General features: G+C 42.9%; 2 protein-coding genes across 2 annotated transcripts in view; both read left to right on the top strand.

Annotated features, from left to right (window-relative positions):
• Positions 1-10,512, top strand: part of dnah12 (dynein, axonemal, heavy chain 12) — a 29,470-nt gene extending 18,958 nt beyond the window's left edge. Inside the window, exons 43-73 of the mRNA XM_071518484.1 lie at positions 163-355; positions 510-671; positions 786-980; positions 1,206-1,339; positions 1,432-1,594; positions 1,699-1,779; positions 2,205-2,381; positions 2,488-2,619; positions 2,785-2,874; positions 2,972-3,112; positions 3,275-3,516; positions 3,610-3,757; positions 3,867-4,012; positions 4,159-4,373; positions 4,480-4,672; positions 4,768-4,960; positions 5,234-5,406; positions 6,054-6,194; positions 6,373-6,531; positions 6,675-6,970; positions 7,092-7,345; positions 7,496-7,636; positions 7,760-7,897; positions 7,998-8,231; positions 8,376-8,564; positions 8,914-9,017; positions 9,112-9,316; positions 9,482-9,619; positions 9,727-9,818; positions 9,929-9,996; positions 10,191-10,512. Of these exons, the coding sequence (XP_071374585.1) occupies positions 163-355; positions 510-671; positions 786-980; positions 1,206-1,339; positions 1,432-1,594; positions 1,699-1,779; positions 2,205-2,381; positions 2,488-2,619; positions 2,785-2,874; positions 2,972-3,112; positions 3,275-3,516; positions 3,610-3,757; positions 3,867-4,012; positions 4,159-4,373; positions 4,480-4,672; positions 4,768-4,960; positions 5,234-5,406; positions 6,054-6,194; positions 6,373-6,531; positions 6,675-6,970; positions 7,092-7,345; positions 7,496-7,636; positions 7,760-7,897; positions 7,998-8,231; positions 8,376-8,564; positions 8,914-9,017; positions 9,112-9,316; positions 9,482-9,619; positions 9,727-9,818; positions 9,929-9,996; positions 10,191-10,384 (5,131 nt within the window). The 3' untranslated portion in view covers positions 10,385-10,512. The remainder of the gene's footprint in view (positions 1-162; positions 356-509; positions 672-785; positions 981-1,205; positions 1,340-1,431; positions 1,595-1,698; positions 1,780-2,204; positions 2,382-2,487; positions 2,620-2,784; positions 2,875-2,971; positions 3,113-3,274; positions 3,517-3,609; positions 3,758-3,866; positions 4,013-4,158; positions 4,374-4,479; positions 4,673-4,767; positions 4,961-5,233; positions 5,407-6,053; positions 6,195-6,372; positions 6,532-6,674; positions 6,971-7,091; positions 7,346-7,495; positions 7,637-7,759; positions 7,898-7,997; positions 8,232-8,375; positions 8,565-8,913; positions 9,018-9,111; positions 9,317-9,481; positions 9,620-9,726; positions 9,819-9,928; positions 9,997-10,190) is intronic.
• Positions 10,513-12,966: 2,454 nt separating this feature from the next.
• asb14b (ankyrin repeat and SOCS box containing 14b) lies at positions 12,967-15,555 on the top strand. The gene is made up of 9 exons (XM_071518480.1): positions 12,967-13,091; positions 13,192-13,244; positions 13,361-13,492; positions 13,585-13,743; positions 13,851-14,096; positions 14,182-14,350; positions 14,456-14,990; positions 15,148-15,301; positions 15,380-15,555. Exons 1-9 carry the CDS (start codon positions 12,967-12,969, stop codon positions 15,553-15,555), a joined length of 1,749 nt encoding a protein of 582 aa, XP_071374581.1.
• Positions 15,556-17,728: the final 2,173 nt, after the last annotated feature.

The following is a 17,728-nucleotide window of genomic DNA, read 5'->3' as shown; positions in this document are numbered from 1 at the left end:
AAATGTGGAATTATTTCACCTCATTAGCAGAATTTTTCTCATTTTAAGAAAAATAATATGAGACTAAATCACTTGTTAAAATTGACTTTTTGCAGTGCATTAATGGAATTCTACATTTAAATTCAAACAACTGAGGACTTACTGATTTTTCTCATGATGTAGCTATGTCCTGGAGCACCTGTCCCGTATCAGCCGTGTGCTGAAGCAGCCAGGAGGCAATGCCCTGCTGGTGGGGGTAGGAGGCAGCGGGCGCCAGTCCATCACCCGCCTGGCCACGTCCATGGCTCACATGACCATGTTCCAGCCAGAGATCTCCAAGAGCTATGGCATGAACGAGTGGAGAGATGACCTCAAGGTTAGCTTTGTGGATTAGAAGAGACTTCTATGTCCTGTAGTTTTTATGTCACACCATTTTGATTTCCTCATGATATTCTTTTGCATTTTCAAACTTTTGTGGGAAATCTTGTCATACTTTGTATCCTGTCTCCATGCTTTTCCTTATACTATAGCTGCTGCTGAAGAAGGCTGGTGTGAAAGGTCAGAAGACAGTGTTCTTGCTAACTGATGCTCAGATCAAAGAGGAGGCTTTTCTAGAAGACGTGGACAGTGTCCTGAACACAGGAGAGGTGCCCAACCTGTTCGCTGTAGACGAGAAGCAAGAGATCATGGAGGTAGGCCGTTATATATCCCCTTAAAGAGCATTGTAAACTTATTATACAGGACCTATTATGCCATTTATATGCAATATTACTATGACTTCATCCCTTGGCTCCGTCTCTCTCCAGGCAGTCCGTCCCATCGCCCAGGCTGGTAATAAAAATTTGGAGTTCAGCCCCTTGGCTCTGTTTGCCTTCTTCGTGACTCGCTGTAGGGAGAACCTCCACATTGTGGTGGCCTTCAGTCCTATTGGAGACACCTTTCGAAATCGTCTGCGCCAGTTCCCATCTCTTATCAACTGCTGCACCATTGACTGGTTCCAGGTACACAGGCATGAGGAGTCGTGTGATCATATGTACTGTATATTTTGTTTGCATCTTGTGTGGTCTCTGGGCCACAGAAAACAAAAAAGAAGAGAGAGAGAGAAATAGGAGACATGTATTAAATTAGCTAATAGACAGTATTGTGCATAGTTTCAGCTATCTCTCTTCACATACTCTTTTCTTTCTCCACATCCTCATTATCCTTTCCTCCATCTGCCCTGGCAGCCATGGCCAGAGGAGGCTCTTGAGCGGGTCGCCAACTCCTTCCTAGAGACACTTGAGATGAGTGAACATGAGAGGCAGGAGGTCATGCCCATCTGCAAGACATTCCATACATCTGCCATACAGCTCTCACACAGGTATGACATTTGGTTATTTATAACTTGTACATTCAGAGGTAATCTAAATGTACTGTATATCCCCTTAATAAAATTGTTGTTCTGATTGGCAGATTCCTGTCTGAGCTAGGTCGCCATAACTATGTGACACCCACATCCTACCTGGAGCTGATTGCTGCATTCCGTCTGCTCCTCACTCAGAAACGAGACACTGTCATGAAGGCAAAAAAGAGGTACACCAACGGTCTGGATAAACTTGCCTTCGCTGAGTCTCAGGTACAGTATATGTGACACCATTTTAACTGAGTGTCTTTGTTAAAAATCACTCAACCTGCCTTTGCATTACTCTGCAATGTCATTTTCAAAATGTCTTTCTGTAGGTGGGTGAGATGAAAAAGGAACTGGTGGACCTACAGCCCAAGCTGGAACAGGCAAAGATAGACAACACCAAGATGATGGAGGTGAACAAGCTGCACATCTTGATTGAATCTTAAGATAGACCTAGAGCACTACTAGAGCATTATTATTGCATGTGTACTGACTTTTTTCACACTTTATTTGGAAAGTCCAATCCTGACAGTCAACTTGCTATCAAGTGACTATAATGTGTCACTAAAATGTCTACTGAGTTTCAGGTGATACAATACTGAAACAGTCTATAGAGTAGATATTCAGTGTTTGGGCTAGGGTTAATTTTAGAATTGGGGTTCGGGTTAGGGTAAAAAATGCAGTCAGGGTTAGGATTATGCTATGGTCAGGGTTACAGATATATCGTCTATAAAGATGCAGCAAATAGGCAAATGCCACTTTATTGCACATCTACTTTTTGTCACCTGATAGTTGAGTATAAACACTGGACCATCAAAATAAAGTGTTACCCTTTCAGGTGATTGAAGTGGAGTCGGTCGAAGTGGAAGCCAAGAGTAAAGTTGTGCGCGTCGATGAGGAGGCAGCAACTATAAAAGCCAATGAGGCTCAGGCTCTGAAGAATGAGTGTGAAAGTGACTTGGCTGAGGCCATACCTGCCCTGGAGGCTGCCCTCTCAGCCTTGGACACACTGAAGGTCGGTATTCCTTTTGCAATTGCACTACCTGATTGTAACCAATGTAGCCATTCAAACCATTGCAGTTTAGACAGTTGAGTCACTTGAGCTGCCTCTTTCATTTCAGCCCTCTGATGTGACAATTGTGAAGTCAATGAAAAATCCTCCATCAGGGGTGAAGTTGGTGATGTCAGCTGTGTGTGTGATGAAGGAGATTAAGCCAGATAAGATTGCTGACCCAGCTGGGACTGGACAGAAGGTTTGTCTAAGGGAAAAAATGTATGTCCATTAATGTTTTTTGGCACCCCAAAACTTTGTTAAAGCTCATCATCACAAAAACATGTTAACCTTGACTTGTTAGCCTGCTGTTGCAACAAAACATACTTAGCCTTTGTGGAGTGACAATATTTTCTTTGCTGTTTAGATCTTTGACTACTGGGGTCCAAGCAAGAAGCTACTGGGTGATATGAACTTCTTACGAGATCTGAGAGAATATGACAAGGACAATATTCCTGTGAGTTGCAATAAAACAACATTCTTACGGTAACATAGGATCTTGTGCTTTGCTTTCAATAACTGTACTTTGCTTTCACGGTCTCTTTCCATTGCAGGTCCCTGTAATGCAAAAGATCCGGAGTGAGTACATGACTAATCCTGACTTTGACCCCAGCAAAGTGGCCAAGGCCTCCTCTGCAGCCGAGGGCCTATGCAAGTGGATCCAAGCCATGGAGGTGTATGACAGGGTGGCAAAGGTAGAGTTGGCATAGTCTCTTTCCTCTTGACTAGTCATGGTAAAATATCTTTGCTCGCTTCCACTTCTTTGTTCTCAACTTTTTCCAATTTCTGTCATTCTTTATCCCATGTGTCCATCTATGGTCTCTTTATCAACCACTCTGCTTTGTCTCTGGTTTTAGGTAGTGGCTCCTAAGAAGGCCAATCTAGCAGAGGCCCAGCAGTCTCTGGCCACTACCATGGCCCTGCTGGACCAGAAGAGAGCTGAGCTGAAGGAGGTGGAGGACCGTTTGGCTGCACTTCAGAAGACTTTCGAGGAGAAGACAGAGGAGAAGGCCCAGCTGGAGTTCCAGGTGGATTTGTGTGCCCGCAAGTTGGAGAGAGCTGAGAAACTAATTGGAGGCTTGGGGGGAGAGAAGACCAGGTGATGACGATGATTATGATAATGTGTACAGTATATTGTGTTTAATGTTTTTTTGGTGACTGATAGTGCGACTGACTGAACTTCTGTCTATAGATGGTCTAAGGCAGCAGATGACCTGCAGAACACCTATGACAACCTGACTGGGGATGTTCTTATCTCTGCCGGCGTCATCGCCTATCTGGGAGCCTTCACTGCTGGCTTCAGACAGGACTGCACCAAGATATGGACCAAACTCTGCCAAGTAAACTCTCCTCCTTTATGTAGACTAAAGAGGCTTTCCAGTCACTCTCCCACTTCAGACATATGTATTTGCTTATTAACTTTCTTTTTACCTACCTCAATGTCTCCAGTCTAAGAACATCCCATCATCAGATGACTTCTCTCTCAGTAAGACCCTGGGAGATCCCATTAAGATTAGGGCTTGGAACATTGCAGGCCTGCCCACTGACTCTTTCTCCATAGACAATGGTGTCATTGTCAGTAACTCGCGTAGATGGTGAGTCCCTCTCACTGAAATTGGTTGATGAAAAGTAAGAAGCTGTAATTGAAACATTTGTCAAAAATATACACTGATTTTGGTTAAGCATGGATAAAGTTGGCAGTAAAATCCCTCGCTCCTTATTAATGTCTGTGTTCCTGTAGGCCTCTGATGATCGACCCCCAGGGCCAGGCCAACAAGTGGGTGAAGAATTCAGAGAAAGACAACAATCTGAGTTTGATCAAGCTGACAGATGGGGACTACATGAGAACTCTGGAGAACTGCATCCAGTTTGGAACCCCGCTGCTGCTGGAGAATGTAGGAGAGGAGCTGGACCCCTCACTGGAACCACTGCTGCTCAAACAAACCTTCAAACAAGGTGCAGCACACAGACAGCGTGGCTGTTAATGGGCGATGGCTACCAAGCCATCTGAATCTCAAAAAAATCCAAAATTTCTATCCTCAATGAAGTTTGTTTCACTCAGGTGGCGTGGACTGCATCAGACTGGGGGAAAGCGTGATTGAGTACTCCTGTGATTTCCGTTTCTACATCACCACTAAGCTGCGGAACCCCCACTACCTACCGGAGCTGGCCACCAAGGTCTCCCTGCTCAACTTCATGATCACCCCCGAGGGCTTGGAGGATCAGCTGCTGGGGATTGTGGTTGCCAAGGAGAGGTAGAAATTTCAGATCATTACTAATCGTTGTCATTTTCTGAAATACTTCTTGTCATTTTGGTTGAGTATTGTTTCTGCTTCATCTTGTTCTACAGGCCAGAACTTGAAGAGGAGAGGAATGCACTGATCTTGCAGTCAGCAGCCAATAAGAGGCAGCTGAAGGAGATTGAGGACAAGATTCTGGAGACACTGCAGTCATCTGAGGGGAACATCCTGGAGGATGAGAGCGCCATCCAGATTCTTGACTCTGCTAAGATCATGTCCAATGAGATATCCAAGAAACAGCAGGTCTAGACCATGCAATATTCTGAATATTCTTCAGAGGAATGAGACATGCATTGTGAATGTGATGAGTATGTATGTATGTATGTATGGTAATCTAACTTTCTACTAAGATCATGTCCAATGAGATATCCAATAAACAGCAGGTCTAGACCATGCAATATTCTGAATATTCTTCAGAGGAATGAGACATGCATTGTGAATGTGATGAGTATGTATGTATGTATGTATGTATGTATGTATGGTAATCTAACTTTCTACTATTTCCGTACCTCCCAGATAGCTGAGAAGACGGAGATCAAAATAGCAGAGTCTAGAGAGGGTTACAGGGCCATCGCCAAGCACTCCTCTATCCTGTTCTTCAGCATCGCTGACCTGACTAACATAGACCCCATGTACCAGTACTCTCTCAGCTGGTTTGTCAACCTCTACATGAACTCCATCCAGGACAGGTGAGTGACACACATGAAACGTGTCCCAAAAAAGGTGACAAATGCAGCCTACAGAGTTTATGACTATTGACAGTCTAGAAGGCTGTAAAAATAGAAATCATTTCACACTAAATCTGCTGTACAAGGACACAAACTTGAAGACAAGCAAGGGTAAGGGATCAAGCCCCGTAACAATATTGTTACCACAAGATACGACAACAACAAACACAGACAGACACCAACTCACTCAGTTTCTGTTTGTATGTTTTTTCCATGTTGAGCTCAATTCCTGTTTTCTATTGTCAGAGATTTGTCATTCTCCAGCTCACACTACAAGAGTTCATCCAAATTTGTCCAGATCTGAGTCTTGCAAATCAAACAAGTTTGAATACTGTTGTCAGCCTGCACTGGTCTGTAAATTAACCAGTTGGCAAGAGACTGAGTCTTTAACCCTTCTAACACTACATGATTACCTACATGATTAGCATCAGCTCTCTCATATGAGTCAACAAAGACTCAGCTGGACCTTGAACTCCAGTGGGGATGGCAAAATTGAGCCTAACATCAGGCTAAAAGTTGTGTATTAGCATAGGCTGGTTTCAGTCTTAAGAGATAGTGTGCGTTCATCTGAAACTTCCTGATTCTGAGCGTTGTCATCTATTCTTCAGTAACAAGTCCAAGATCCTGGAGAGGAGGCTGAGATACCTGATTGATCACTTCACCTATAACCTGTACTGCAATGTCTGTCGCTCACTGTTTGAAAAGGACAAACTCCTCTTCTCCTTCCTCCTCTGCTGCAACCTACTCCTGTAAGTGTTCAAGCTACCAGAGGATAGAGTGCAAAGTAGGAAGTTATATTGGTTAAATGCTGAGTGTTTGACTTGCTAACTTTGATGTCAGCATTTACCTGAGTTGCGCCTATTACCATACAGTATGTTGATATATTAATTTTAGATTGTGATATTCACTGTTAATATTTCCATTCAGAGCAAAGAAGGAGATAGACTATGCTGATTTCATGTTCTTGCTGACTGGAGGAGTGGGCCTGCAGAACACCACTGCTAACCCAGACCCCACCTGGCTGCAGGACAAGAGCTGGGATGAGATCTGTAGAGCCAGTGAACTGCCTGGCTTACAGGGAATAAAGTAACATCCATTATTCACTCAACAAATTTCCAAATCTTTAAAATGTGTTTGAGAAGTTTTGTCTATTACTCTATAGTCCAGTTTATCTTCATAATTTACTTTAGACTAATTGAGTGAATCTGTGAATGTGATTTTTCCCACAGAGAGGCTTTCCTCAAGAGCCCAGAGGACTTCAGGCCAATCTATGACAGCAAGGAGCCCTACAACACTCCTCTGCCTAAACCCTGGTGTGAACAGCTCAATGACCTGCAGATGATCATCATCTTTCGCTGTCTCAGGCCCGATAAGATAGTGCCAGCCATCACTAATTATGTGACTAACAAGCTGGGGAAGAAATTTGTGGAGCCCCCTCCCTTTGACCTGAGTAAGAGCTACCTGGACTCCAACTCCACCATCCCGCTTGTGTTTGTGCTGTCTCCAGGAGCTGATCCCATGGCCAGTAAGTGCTACAGTCCCACTGGAGACTCATGTTTTACACAGACGAATTAGGACATTCTCTGTCTAGGTTCCACATATTGCTGTCACAGGAAATCATCAGAAACGTCTGTCTCCCTCCACAGGTTTACTGAAGTTTGCCAATGACAAGAACATGGGTGGTACCAAGTTCCAGTCCATCTCCCTGGGGCAGGGCCAAGGTCCCATCGCTGCCAAGATGATACTCACAGCCATGAAGGAGGGGACTTGGGTGTGTTTGCAAAACTGTCACCTGGCCGTTTCCTGGATGTCCACCCTAGAGAAGACCTGCGAGGACTTCAGTACAGAAGTCTGCCACCCAGACTTCCGCCTTTGGCTCACCAGCTACCCCTCACCCAAGGTAAAGCACAGCACATTTCATACTGCACTAATGAGTAAATTTAAATTTTTTAAACAGCAAGATATAGCTTTCTATCAAGAATATGCATCTATAATAAAAACCTCAGGTCTGTGTATTGTCCTAATGAATAACCATCCTCTCCTTCATCAGTTTCCAGTGACCATCCTACAGAATGGGGTGAAAATGACAAATGAACCTCCCACAGGCCTCCGACTCAACCTGCTACAGTCTTACCTGTCAGATCCTGTTTCCGACCCAAACTTCTTCAATAACTGCCCCAACAAGGAGCTGGTGAGTTGGGGGGGAAGCTCACGCACATACTGTATGTCACAATAATTTGCAAGTCTCTATGTACGTCTATCAAACAGAGGATATTTTGTCTCGCTAATCCTGCCTCTTTGATTCCTCCTCTAGATTTGGGAGAAGCTTTTGTATGGAGTATGCTTCTTCCACGCTCTTGTTCAGGAGAGGAAGAAGTTCGGTCCCCTGGGCTGGAATATTCCCTATGGCTTCAATGAGTCCGACCTACGTATCAGCATTAGACAGCTACAGGTATTCAGGGGAGTTTCAGGAGTTTCAATTTACCTACAATGCCCATGAATATACTTATGCAGACATCTTCCTCTTTCACCCCTTCTTTTCCACTGTCTAGCTGTTTGTGAATGAATATGATGAGGTGCCCTTTGAGGCCATAACTTACCTGACCGGGGAGTGTAACTATGGTGGCCGTGTGACAGACGACTGGGACAGGCGGCTCCTGATGACCGTCCTGGCTGACTTCTACAACACGGACATCATTGAGAAAGGCCGCTACACCTTCTCCCCCAGCGGCGATTACTATGCCCCGCCTAAATGCATCTATGAGGACTATATTGAATTTATCAAGGTAATGTAAATTTTTTTTCTTTCCTGTCTTTGAAGCAATGATTAGCAACACAGCTTTTTTACTTAGTAGACATACAGTGGATAAATATTTGCTTTGGTATACTGACTTCCACCTGAGTAATAATATCTGTGTGTTGTGTTCTAGAAACTTCCATTCAGCCAGCACCCAGAGGTGTTTGGAATGCACGAAAATGTGGACATCTCTAAGGATCTGCAGCAGACCAAGCTGCTGTTTGACTCACTGCTGCTCACCCAGGGAGGAGGGGCCAAGGGAGGGGGGAGCTCTGGGGGAGACAACACCCTGTATGACATAGCAAATGACATCCTTACTAAGGTACAACCTGATCAAACCTACTACTCCTTGAGAAGGTTTTATTTTACGGAAATGCTCAATCTTGTGTGTAATATGTCCAGAGCATGGGCATATGATTGTGGCTCTACAGTGAGATGGGGCATGATTTCCCTATCCTTTTCATTATGTAGTAATTACAATTTATCAAAACCTCTTTAGAATGATTGGATTGATTTTCATGCAAAGAAATGCACTCTACACCAGTGCAGCTGCAGAAGAGCTCTTCACCACATTGGCAGTTTGTGTTGGTGTTTCCTGTACGTTGGCCTTATTCTGTACGCACTGCACTGTATATTTATAACTAACAGACTCAACTGCTTTGTTCCATCAGCTCCCAGACAATTTTGACATTGAGGCTGCACTCTCAAAGTTCCCAGTGCTCTATGAGGAGAGCATGAACACAGTGCTCGTCCAGGAGATGGAGCGCTACAACACGTACGTACAAACATGACAATGCAGAACCAAAAGTACAACAGTACCTCACTACCTTTTTTTATATCACTTTGCTGCTGTTTTTCCTCTCCGTCAGGCTGTGCGTTACGATCCGTGTGAGCCTACAAAACCTGCTGAAGGCCATTAAGGGTCTGGTGGTGATGGATGCAGAGTTGGAGGCCATCGCAGGCAGTTTGATTGTGGGCAAGGTCCCAGAGAAGTGGGCCAAGCGCTCTTACCCTAGCCTCAAGCCCCTGGGTAGCTACATCACTGACTTCCTCTCCAGGCTCAAGTTCCTGAAGGTGAGCCTGGTCTATAAAGATCATTCAGATGACTGTGATTCTGTCATTTTTTATCTAAGATGGACTTCATCCTCACTGTAGTGTGTGAGAGAAATGCGTTATCTGGGAGCTTGTTTGAGTTTTTCACTCCTCCTGTATTTTCACTTTCATCCTATGGCCCTGCAGGATTGGTATAACACCAGTAAGCCCAATGTGTTCTGGCTATCTGGCTTCTTCTTCACCCAGGCCTTCCTAACTGGGGCCATGCAGAACTATGCCAGGAAATACCATGTCCCCATTGACCTGCTGGGCTTTGAGTTTGAGGTCAAAAACACACACACTTTGTAATCCCTCTGTCTCCCCTCACAAGAATTAAGGTCTTATTGTAGTTTTTGTACTTTGCTGACCGTGCTCATGATTTTATCTTACAGGTTCTCCCTATTGATGACTCAGCCACATCCCCTGAAGATGGTGTTTATATTAATGGGCTGTTTCTGGATGGAGCTCGCTGGGATAAAAGAAGGTACATGTTCATACTGGGGTTGTTTTTAGAATAATAGTTATATCATCGGAACTGTGACAGTGCAGGGAGACTTGATACAGCTTAACTATGGTTTCCCTCTCTCCCATCAGTGGCGTTCTGGCTGAGCAGCACCTCAAAGTCCTCTTTGACTCAGTGCCCATCATTTGGATCAAACCCAGTAAGAATTAACTCACTTCTTACAGTGCCAGCAGTTAACTTTTCTCTGTAGATAAAAATGACAGATGAATCAGACATTCCATTCATAGGTTTTCGGGTGTCTTTTGCGTTCCTAGTATCTTGAACTTGTTTCTTTTATTTTCTCTCTACTCCCTATTTTCTCCCTATTTCTTTGCTTCCCTCTCTTCCATCCAGCTCAAAGGAAGAGCATGGATCAGTCTCAGATGCTGTATGTTTGCCCTCTCTACAAGACCAGTGAGAGGAAGGGCACCCTCTCCACCACAGGCCACTCTACCAATTTTGTCATTTCCATGATGTTGCCCACAAGCAAGCGCCCACAACACTGGATCAAGCGCGGCGTGGCCATGCTCTGTCAACTCGATGACTGAGATCCGACAGCACAATGTTTAACACTCAAGCACTTTACTTTGACACATCACATACATCAGATGCTTTGATTTCTTTGTTGGATTCTCTGTTCCTTGATGATCAATATTAAAACAATGAATGCCCTTGCAATCCAGTACTACGGTGTGCAAAGCTAGACAGATAGCTTACAATGATTTTCTCCAATAAACCAGGCTCTTTTCTTATGAACATTTACTAAAGCAGCATACTGTCAAACTGGAAAACAGTTAAGAAGATAAATGTACATCTAATTGCTTGAAATGTGGGTCACATGCAGTGTATAAAAAAAGACGAAAACATGCACATCCCAAACCTCAACAGACAAGTCAAATTCAAAACACAACAGATGAAAGACACTGTAATACTCCAAGTTTATTAACACCAATAGATAGGTGATGTTTCCAGCATATGTGTCTGATGAAGAGCAGTACGCTCGAAATGCCATCTATGTAATGGTGTTCATATATTTTACACACATTGGAAGCATATTGTTAGTGTGCAGACTCTTTTTCATTATACACTACAAAACTCATGTAAATGTAAATCAGCTTCCCTCCATGCATGTTAATGTAATCATATACGGTGTGTTAAACTGCAATTACACATACTTAAAATGATGAAACTCTATCTTACATTAAATTCAATTCAGAATCATTACAGCTGCAATCTGTTCGCACCTCGTTATTTTTGCCACCAATTTCCATGAATCCTTCACTGTCTTTTAGTGACCTGATGATCAAAAGGTCTGAAAAATGAAAGAAAATCAAAAAAGTCAACTAGCTTTGTGCCATTTTTTTCATTTGTGTTGCACACATTTATAGTCATATAGTAATGCTGTGGCCACAGCCAAAATGTCATAATAGCTAGCTTACTAAAATTAGAAAAAGGTGGCTGGCACTGAAAATGAATGTTAAAAGAAACACGTCCACACTGGTCCAATGCAGGCAAAAAAACTGGCCCAGAGAGAACAGCCCAAAATTGCTTGGGGAAGCCCTTATTAACCCCTCATGCCCTTTTTGGGCACTTGCCGGGGCAAAAAGAGCTTATATTACTTTTCCAACAGTTTAAACATTAAAGCCACTCAACACAAAATAATCACAATAAAAATGTTTTATTTTAAGCAATAGCACAAACTTGGTGATGAAAAACTCTTAAATTAACATCAATTGAAATCTGTCACAAAGAGCTAGCAAGCTATCAACTGCACGTGGGTGACCAACTTTATCTCACAAGGTTACAGACTGATTTCTTAGTGAATATAAAGGCTAAACACTTTCTGATGACATATTTGGAATTTACAGAGTTACAGTGTCCAAGACATGATTGCACGGCAGCCTTGTAGAAAACAGAATTCCATGCTGTAGCAACATTTTCAGCAACTCCACTATCCAAGTAGGAGGCAGCATAATACTTCATGAATTCAAATATTTAGACTTAAAACAACAAATCACGTACTAATGCACTCCAAAGACAGGACAGCCGTTCTTAATGTAACCAGAGTGAAACATAAGAAACTGTTGATTTGTCAGTGGTGTCAGTAAACACATCTTTGTTTAAAAGTATGAGCTAAATGTGATCCCAACCTGTGGTGTTTTGATGGCCTGCCTGTGTTATAAGTGAACAGGCATGTGAGCTGAATGGTGTGTGGGGGGGGGGGTGTTGCAGTGCTCAGTGGGTCAAAGCCAGGTGCTGGCTGGGATGGCCCCGTGATCAGATATTTATAGTAGGGCAGACATAAATAGGTATGTTTGGGAGCTGAGGAGTGCATTGGCTCTACAGTTGTAAAAGCTACCGGAGGAACACAGCCTTGACTGAAGGTAAACACCTAACAAGAAAATAATGCATGTAGCGAGAAAGAAGATTGATCAGTATGGTGCTTGAAGGCCTTGTATTAATATTTAATGTTGCAACATAGGTGCATTGTTACACTTTGATCATTATGGTTTGTGGCTGTTGAATTTCCATGCCATTTGCTATCATTTGAAATCTGTCTAGTTTCATGTCTTTCCGAGGCATGGCCTAAGATTTCATTATTACACATTGTGCTTTTTCTTCTGCTTTGGATTAGTGTTATATCAATGTTGCCACTGTCACATGGTACCAGCCACGCACATGTAAACTGTACAGCTATGCCTTTGTTTCGGCCATGCTGACAGAGAAATACTGTATAAAGTCGTTATAAGAGACCTGCTCTCTCTCAGATGCTATTTAAAGTTAAGAATAATTCAACATTGGGCACAGTTTCATATAGAAAGAGTCCAGAGTATGGCTGCTCAGAGGGATGATTATATTAATTATTTCTCAGAGAACTATATCTTTCATGGATTTTGATGTCATCAAGACCATTTGGACATCTAATTCAACAGCAAGCATTAGGAATAACTGCAGCTAGTCCCTGTTTAGGCTCTAGTTTTACTGTTGACTGTGGAATGTCTCCCTCTTGGTATTCCAGGCTGCAAGTGGTGCTCTCGGTCTCGGGTGCCGGGTTTAACGGTCATGTTTACCTTCTGCCTCTTTCCCCCCACAGCAGCTACTTGTGCACTGATCCATTTTAGAGTAACAGATGAACACAGAGACAGAAGATGCCTTTTACCAATCGGAGGAGGACTTGGATGAAGATGAGGCAACACAGTATATAATTGAACAGAGTCTGATTCAATATAGAAAACTCAAAGGACTGAATCCCAGGTTACTTTCTGACTTCCTTATGGTAAAATGCTTCCCTTTTTACATTGTGTATCTCTCATTCATCATGTGATGCCTTGATCTATGCAATGTGTTTCTATAGTGATCTGAAAGCCAGTGAAGACCCTGATGAGATTTTCAAAGCAATCAAGGAGGGTGAGCTGAAGTGATCCATAACCTTTCACAGCTGATACCGACTGTCATTAGTCTTGCCAGTAGTTCCATTATTACTCTGATATCCTTTCCTCATATATTCCTTTCCTCATATGTAGGTGATGAGGATGTGCTGAACAGACTGGCAGTGCAGCCGGAGACTCTGTCCAGAGTCGATGAACGTGGATGGATCCCTCTGCATGAGGCCGCAGTACAAGAGAATAAAAGGACACTGGAGATTATCTTCTCAGGTAGTCAAGTTATTTAAAGTATGACTGTAATGTTTGAACCTTCATTACATTTCTAGCTCGCAATGACTAGTTGTTTTGTGTTTGGGCTCCAGCCTCCCCCCTGGGTGCAGGCCAGTGTCGCTCTTTAAAGGGTGAAACACCACTGTTCCTAGCTGTGGTTTACGGCCTCAGGGAGAACGCTACGTTCCTGTTGCAAAATGGTTGTAGCCCAGATCTCCAGAACGATGAGCAGGACTCTCCATTAGTGGCAGGTAAGGTATCTAAGACTCACTTGATCTGAAAATGCACCTTATTTTACTGAAATGATATTTGCTTATTATTAGTCCTCTTCTTTTCTCCCCTGATCCTTTCTTAATAGCTATTCTAAATGACCAGTATGACTTGGCCACACTCCTGCTTCGCTACAATGCCAAAGTAGACCTAAAAGGACCGCTAGACCGGACAGCTCTACATGAGTCAGCCTTTTTAGGCCTGGAGAACTTTGTCTATCTGCTCCTAGAGTCTGGTGCCAACCCGAACGCATGTGACATTAAAACGAAAACTCCCCTGGCTTTGGCTGCACAGAATGGACATTTGAATGTGGTGGAGGTCCTGTTAAAGAAAGGTAGATCAGATAAGGTGATTTTTTTCAGTTATTTTCACAACCACTAATAAATAGCCTTTAAAATGTCGGCGTGTTATTCCTCTAGGAGCCCATGTGTGGTGTGAATCGGAGTCTGGCACTGTCTTGTTTGAGGCGGCAGCAGCAGGAAACCCTGACATAATCTCCTTGCTGCTGGAGCATGGAGCAGATCCCAACTTACCTCTGTACAGCGGGCACATGCCCATTCACCGTGTGGCATACCATGGACACATACTGTGAGGAATATCTGTGTTACAACATCTAGTTTTCCCAGTTTTCTATGATGTACTAACCTAGCTCAAGATCAAGCACATTCTTAAATAAGGTCTCTTCTTTGACAGGGCGTTGGAGCACCTGATCCCGGTGACTAAGATGGAGGCCGTGAAGGAAAGTGGGATGAGTCCCCTCCACTCTGCAGCTGCTGGGGGACATGCCCAGTGTCTGGAGCTGCTGCTCCAAGCGGGCTATGACCCTAACTTCATGCTGCACCCAAGGGTGCGCAGCAACTATGATGATGAGCGCAGGTCTGCCCTATTCTTTGCTGTGTCCAACAATGATATTCAGTGCAGCCGCTTGCTGTTGGAGGCCGGGGCAATGGTGAACCAGGACCCTATCAACTGTTTGCAGGTGGCTCTTAGACAGGGCAACTATGAGCTGATCAACACCTTGCTGAAGTTTGGAGCAAATGTCAACTACTACTCCCGTGTCAACACCACTCACTTCCCCTCAGCGCTGCAGTATGCCTTGAAGGATGAGGTCATGCTGAGAATGATTCTGAACTATGGCTACGACGTGCAGCGTTGCTTTAACTGTCCCTATGGTGACAGCTCCCATGACTACGCCCCTTGGATGACCTCAGTCATCAAAGACATGGTGGTGAGACAAGCCTTGTCTGAGAGAGAGTGGTATAAAGAGTGGAATGTGGGGGAACTGGCGGGGGACACTTTCTTTCCAAAATGCTTCAAGCTTTCTCTCTCAGCGCTGCATGTGTCCTTGTGTCTGTGTCTGTCTCTCTGCCTCTGTCTCTTTCTAGTTCTGTGAGGTGATAACAGTGCACTGGCTCAAACACATATCTGGCCAGGTGGTGCGCATCATGCTGGACTACACTGACCACGTCTCCTTCTGCACCAAACTCGAGGACACCTTGAAGGAGCAGAAACAGTGGCCAGAGATCTGTCACATCCAAAGTGAGAGAACTGTTATGATCCTCCATTAGTTAAAATGTTTGTTTCGTGTGTTTATGACTTGACTTCAATGACTTTCAGGAAATGTGCGGAGCCTGAAGCACCTGTGTCGGTTGCGGATAAGAGAGCATCTGAGTCGCCTGCGTTTGAGATCACCAGTGTTTATCAGCTTCCTTCCTCTTCCTCCCAGGCTGAAAGATTACCTGCGCTACAAGGAGTACGATGTCTACAGCAGGGGCAGTATGGTTAGCCCATAGCAAAAACACATTTAGAGCACCCAGTTTTCCTCTTAGTAATTGGGGGCATTGACAATTAGCATCTATTTCTGTTTACTATTGTTTGTTTTGGAAATTATGTTCAGTTTTCAAGTACATTTTCTTATGTAAAACAGCATTATTGAAGTTATGCTTCGAATTATGCTAGCTGAAATAACATTTACTAAATCATTTAATTATTAAAAATACAAAATGGACATTTGACTTCTTTTTTTAATAGCGCTTTCGCGCTGTCCCAACCAATGCCTACCTGTTCACTGTAATGCACTGTAAAGTAAAATCCAAATATCAGTGTCCCTTTAACATTACTACTGAAGTCCAAAAAATTTAAGTGCTGATAGCCTACTCAGCCACCCTTTTGTAGGTTTGCATGAAATTTGGCTATTAATTTAATTGTATTAGTCCTTATTTTGTGCTGCCTCCTGATCAGTTTAAAATGTCTTGCACACTTGATGATTCAGTCCCCTTGAACAAGGGCCAAGTTTCATCATAACTGGACAAGCTGGCATTAAGTTATAGTCATAATTGTCACTAGCCATTTGTGCATTCACAAGTTTGTTAGTTAGGCTACGATTGGCCATCGTGTTTAACTGATTTGGACGATTTATTGGCCATTGGAGTATCAGATTAAATGCTATACAGGCCTACTAAGTTTGGTGTTGATATATAAAATGTTAGGGAGGTAAGGTTTTAGAAATAAATTGTGGAATAGTGAAAAATGTGTCATGTTGGACATTGATAGTCCAAGATGCAGATTTGTAGGATAGGTTTATATTTGCACCAATCTCGGAACGCATCGTCTATCGGTCTGCACTAGCAGGGACTATAGAACTTTTTTTTTTTAAATGTATTAATTTTATTTTGCATTTTTGGCAGCCTGTAAAAGTTGACATTATAGTGCCTTCTCTCATTAATCTGGCCATACATTTGAAGTTGTGTTGCAAATTTCAGCATCTCACCAGAAAACTGAAGAAACAATAGGCCTATTGAAAAATATAGGCTAATAATCATAATAATAATAATAATAGGCCTAATGTTTGAAACACAGGTTTCAGCCTTATGGATCTGAATCCTTAACTGAAGCCACCATCAGTTTACTTCTTATAATATGCTTATTTCTACATAACCGGGGTAGTCTATGTCAAAAAGCAGGACTACTCAGCAACATAACAAAAAAATATAATGAAATAAATCATATTGAGTGATCACTGGTGAGCATGAAGGCATAGGTACCAATATAAAGGTTTGACTGACAAAGTATTCAAAACATCAAGAATTACACATAGGCTAATTCTTCTAACTAATTGGGTAATCCTACTTTTGGAAGAAATTGTTTTGGAATCATTTCTGCCACTCTGCTGTCTCCTGGTGGTAAAATGGTGTATTACACTGGATATGATCATTCTATCAAACCGTGGCATTATTTTGTAGGTTGGATCAACCTACCGGATCAGTTTTAAGTGCGAATGAGTTGATGAGAAGAACATCTATATGCATGGAAAATGATGGCAATTGTGCGGTTAAATATGGCCAGTTTGGTCTGATCACATGATTTCCAAGAAGGCCTCAATCAGTAGGAGGCTGTAATGAGGCGTGAGATGGTAGGCTCCTGACTGAGTTGAATTTTGCTAAAAAAAAAAAAAAAAAAGAAAGAAAAGAGTAATTGTAGCTCAATAAAAATACCCAAGTTCTTGACAGATTTCCAAAATGCCTGTGAACCCGACTCTCTCTCTCTCTCTCTCTTTTTCAATTTCAATTCATTTCAATTTAACAGCTTTATTGGCAAAAAATAAAATAATAATTGTCAAAGCAATTACGTAGGCTACATGAAACAATCAATATAGGTCTGAACCAAAGAAGTCAGTCAACATTTACAGAGATACTTAAATAGATTCTAAATCCTTGTATCGGTATATCTGTGTGTGTGTGTGTGTGTGTGTGTGTGTGTGTGTGTGTGTGTGTGTGTGTGTGTGTGTGTGAGTACCTGGACAGCGTGTGTGATTGTGAGTACCTGGACAGCGGAGGATCTGGGTTGCTGCCTACTCAGCTCCCACAAGCAGACCCTCCGCGCAGTACATGAATAGCAGGTTGTGTGTGGAATTAGTGTTTGTGTGAAAAAAGAAAGAGATCATTATTATTAAAAATGCAAACCATA

The sequence above is a fragment of the Centroberyx affinis genome, unplaced genomic scaffold, assembly GCF_046629955.1.
Source record: "Centroberyx affinis isolate AG114_WGS23_722 - 3 ecotype Tasmania unplaced genomic scaffold, CSIRO-AGI_Caff_v1 ptg000582l_1, whole genome shotgun sequence".
Lineage (NCBI taxonomy): Eukaryota > Metazoa > Chordata > Actinopteri > Beryciformes > Berycidae > Centroberyx > Centroberyx affinis.
Note: the sequence above shows the minus strand (reverse complement) of the source record. Positions and strands in the feature narration are given on the sequence as shown.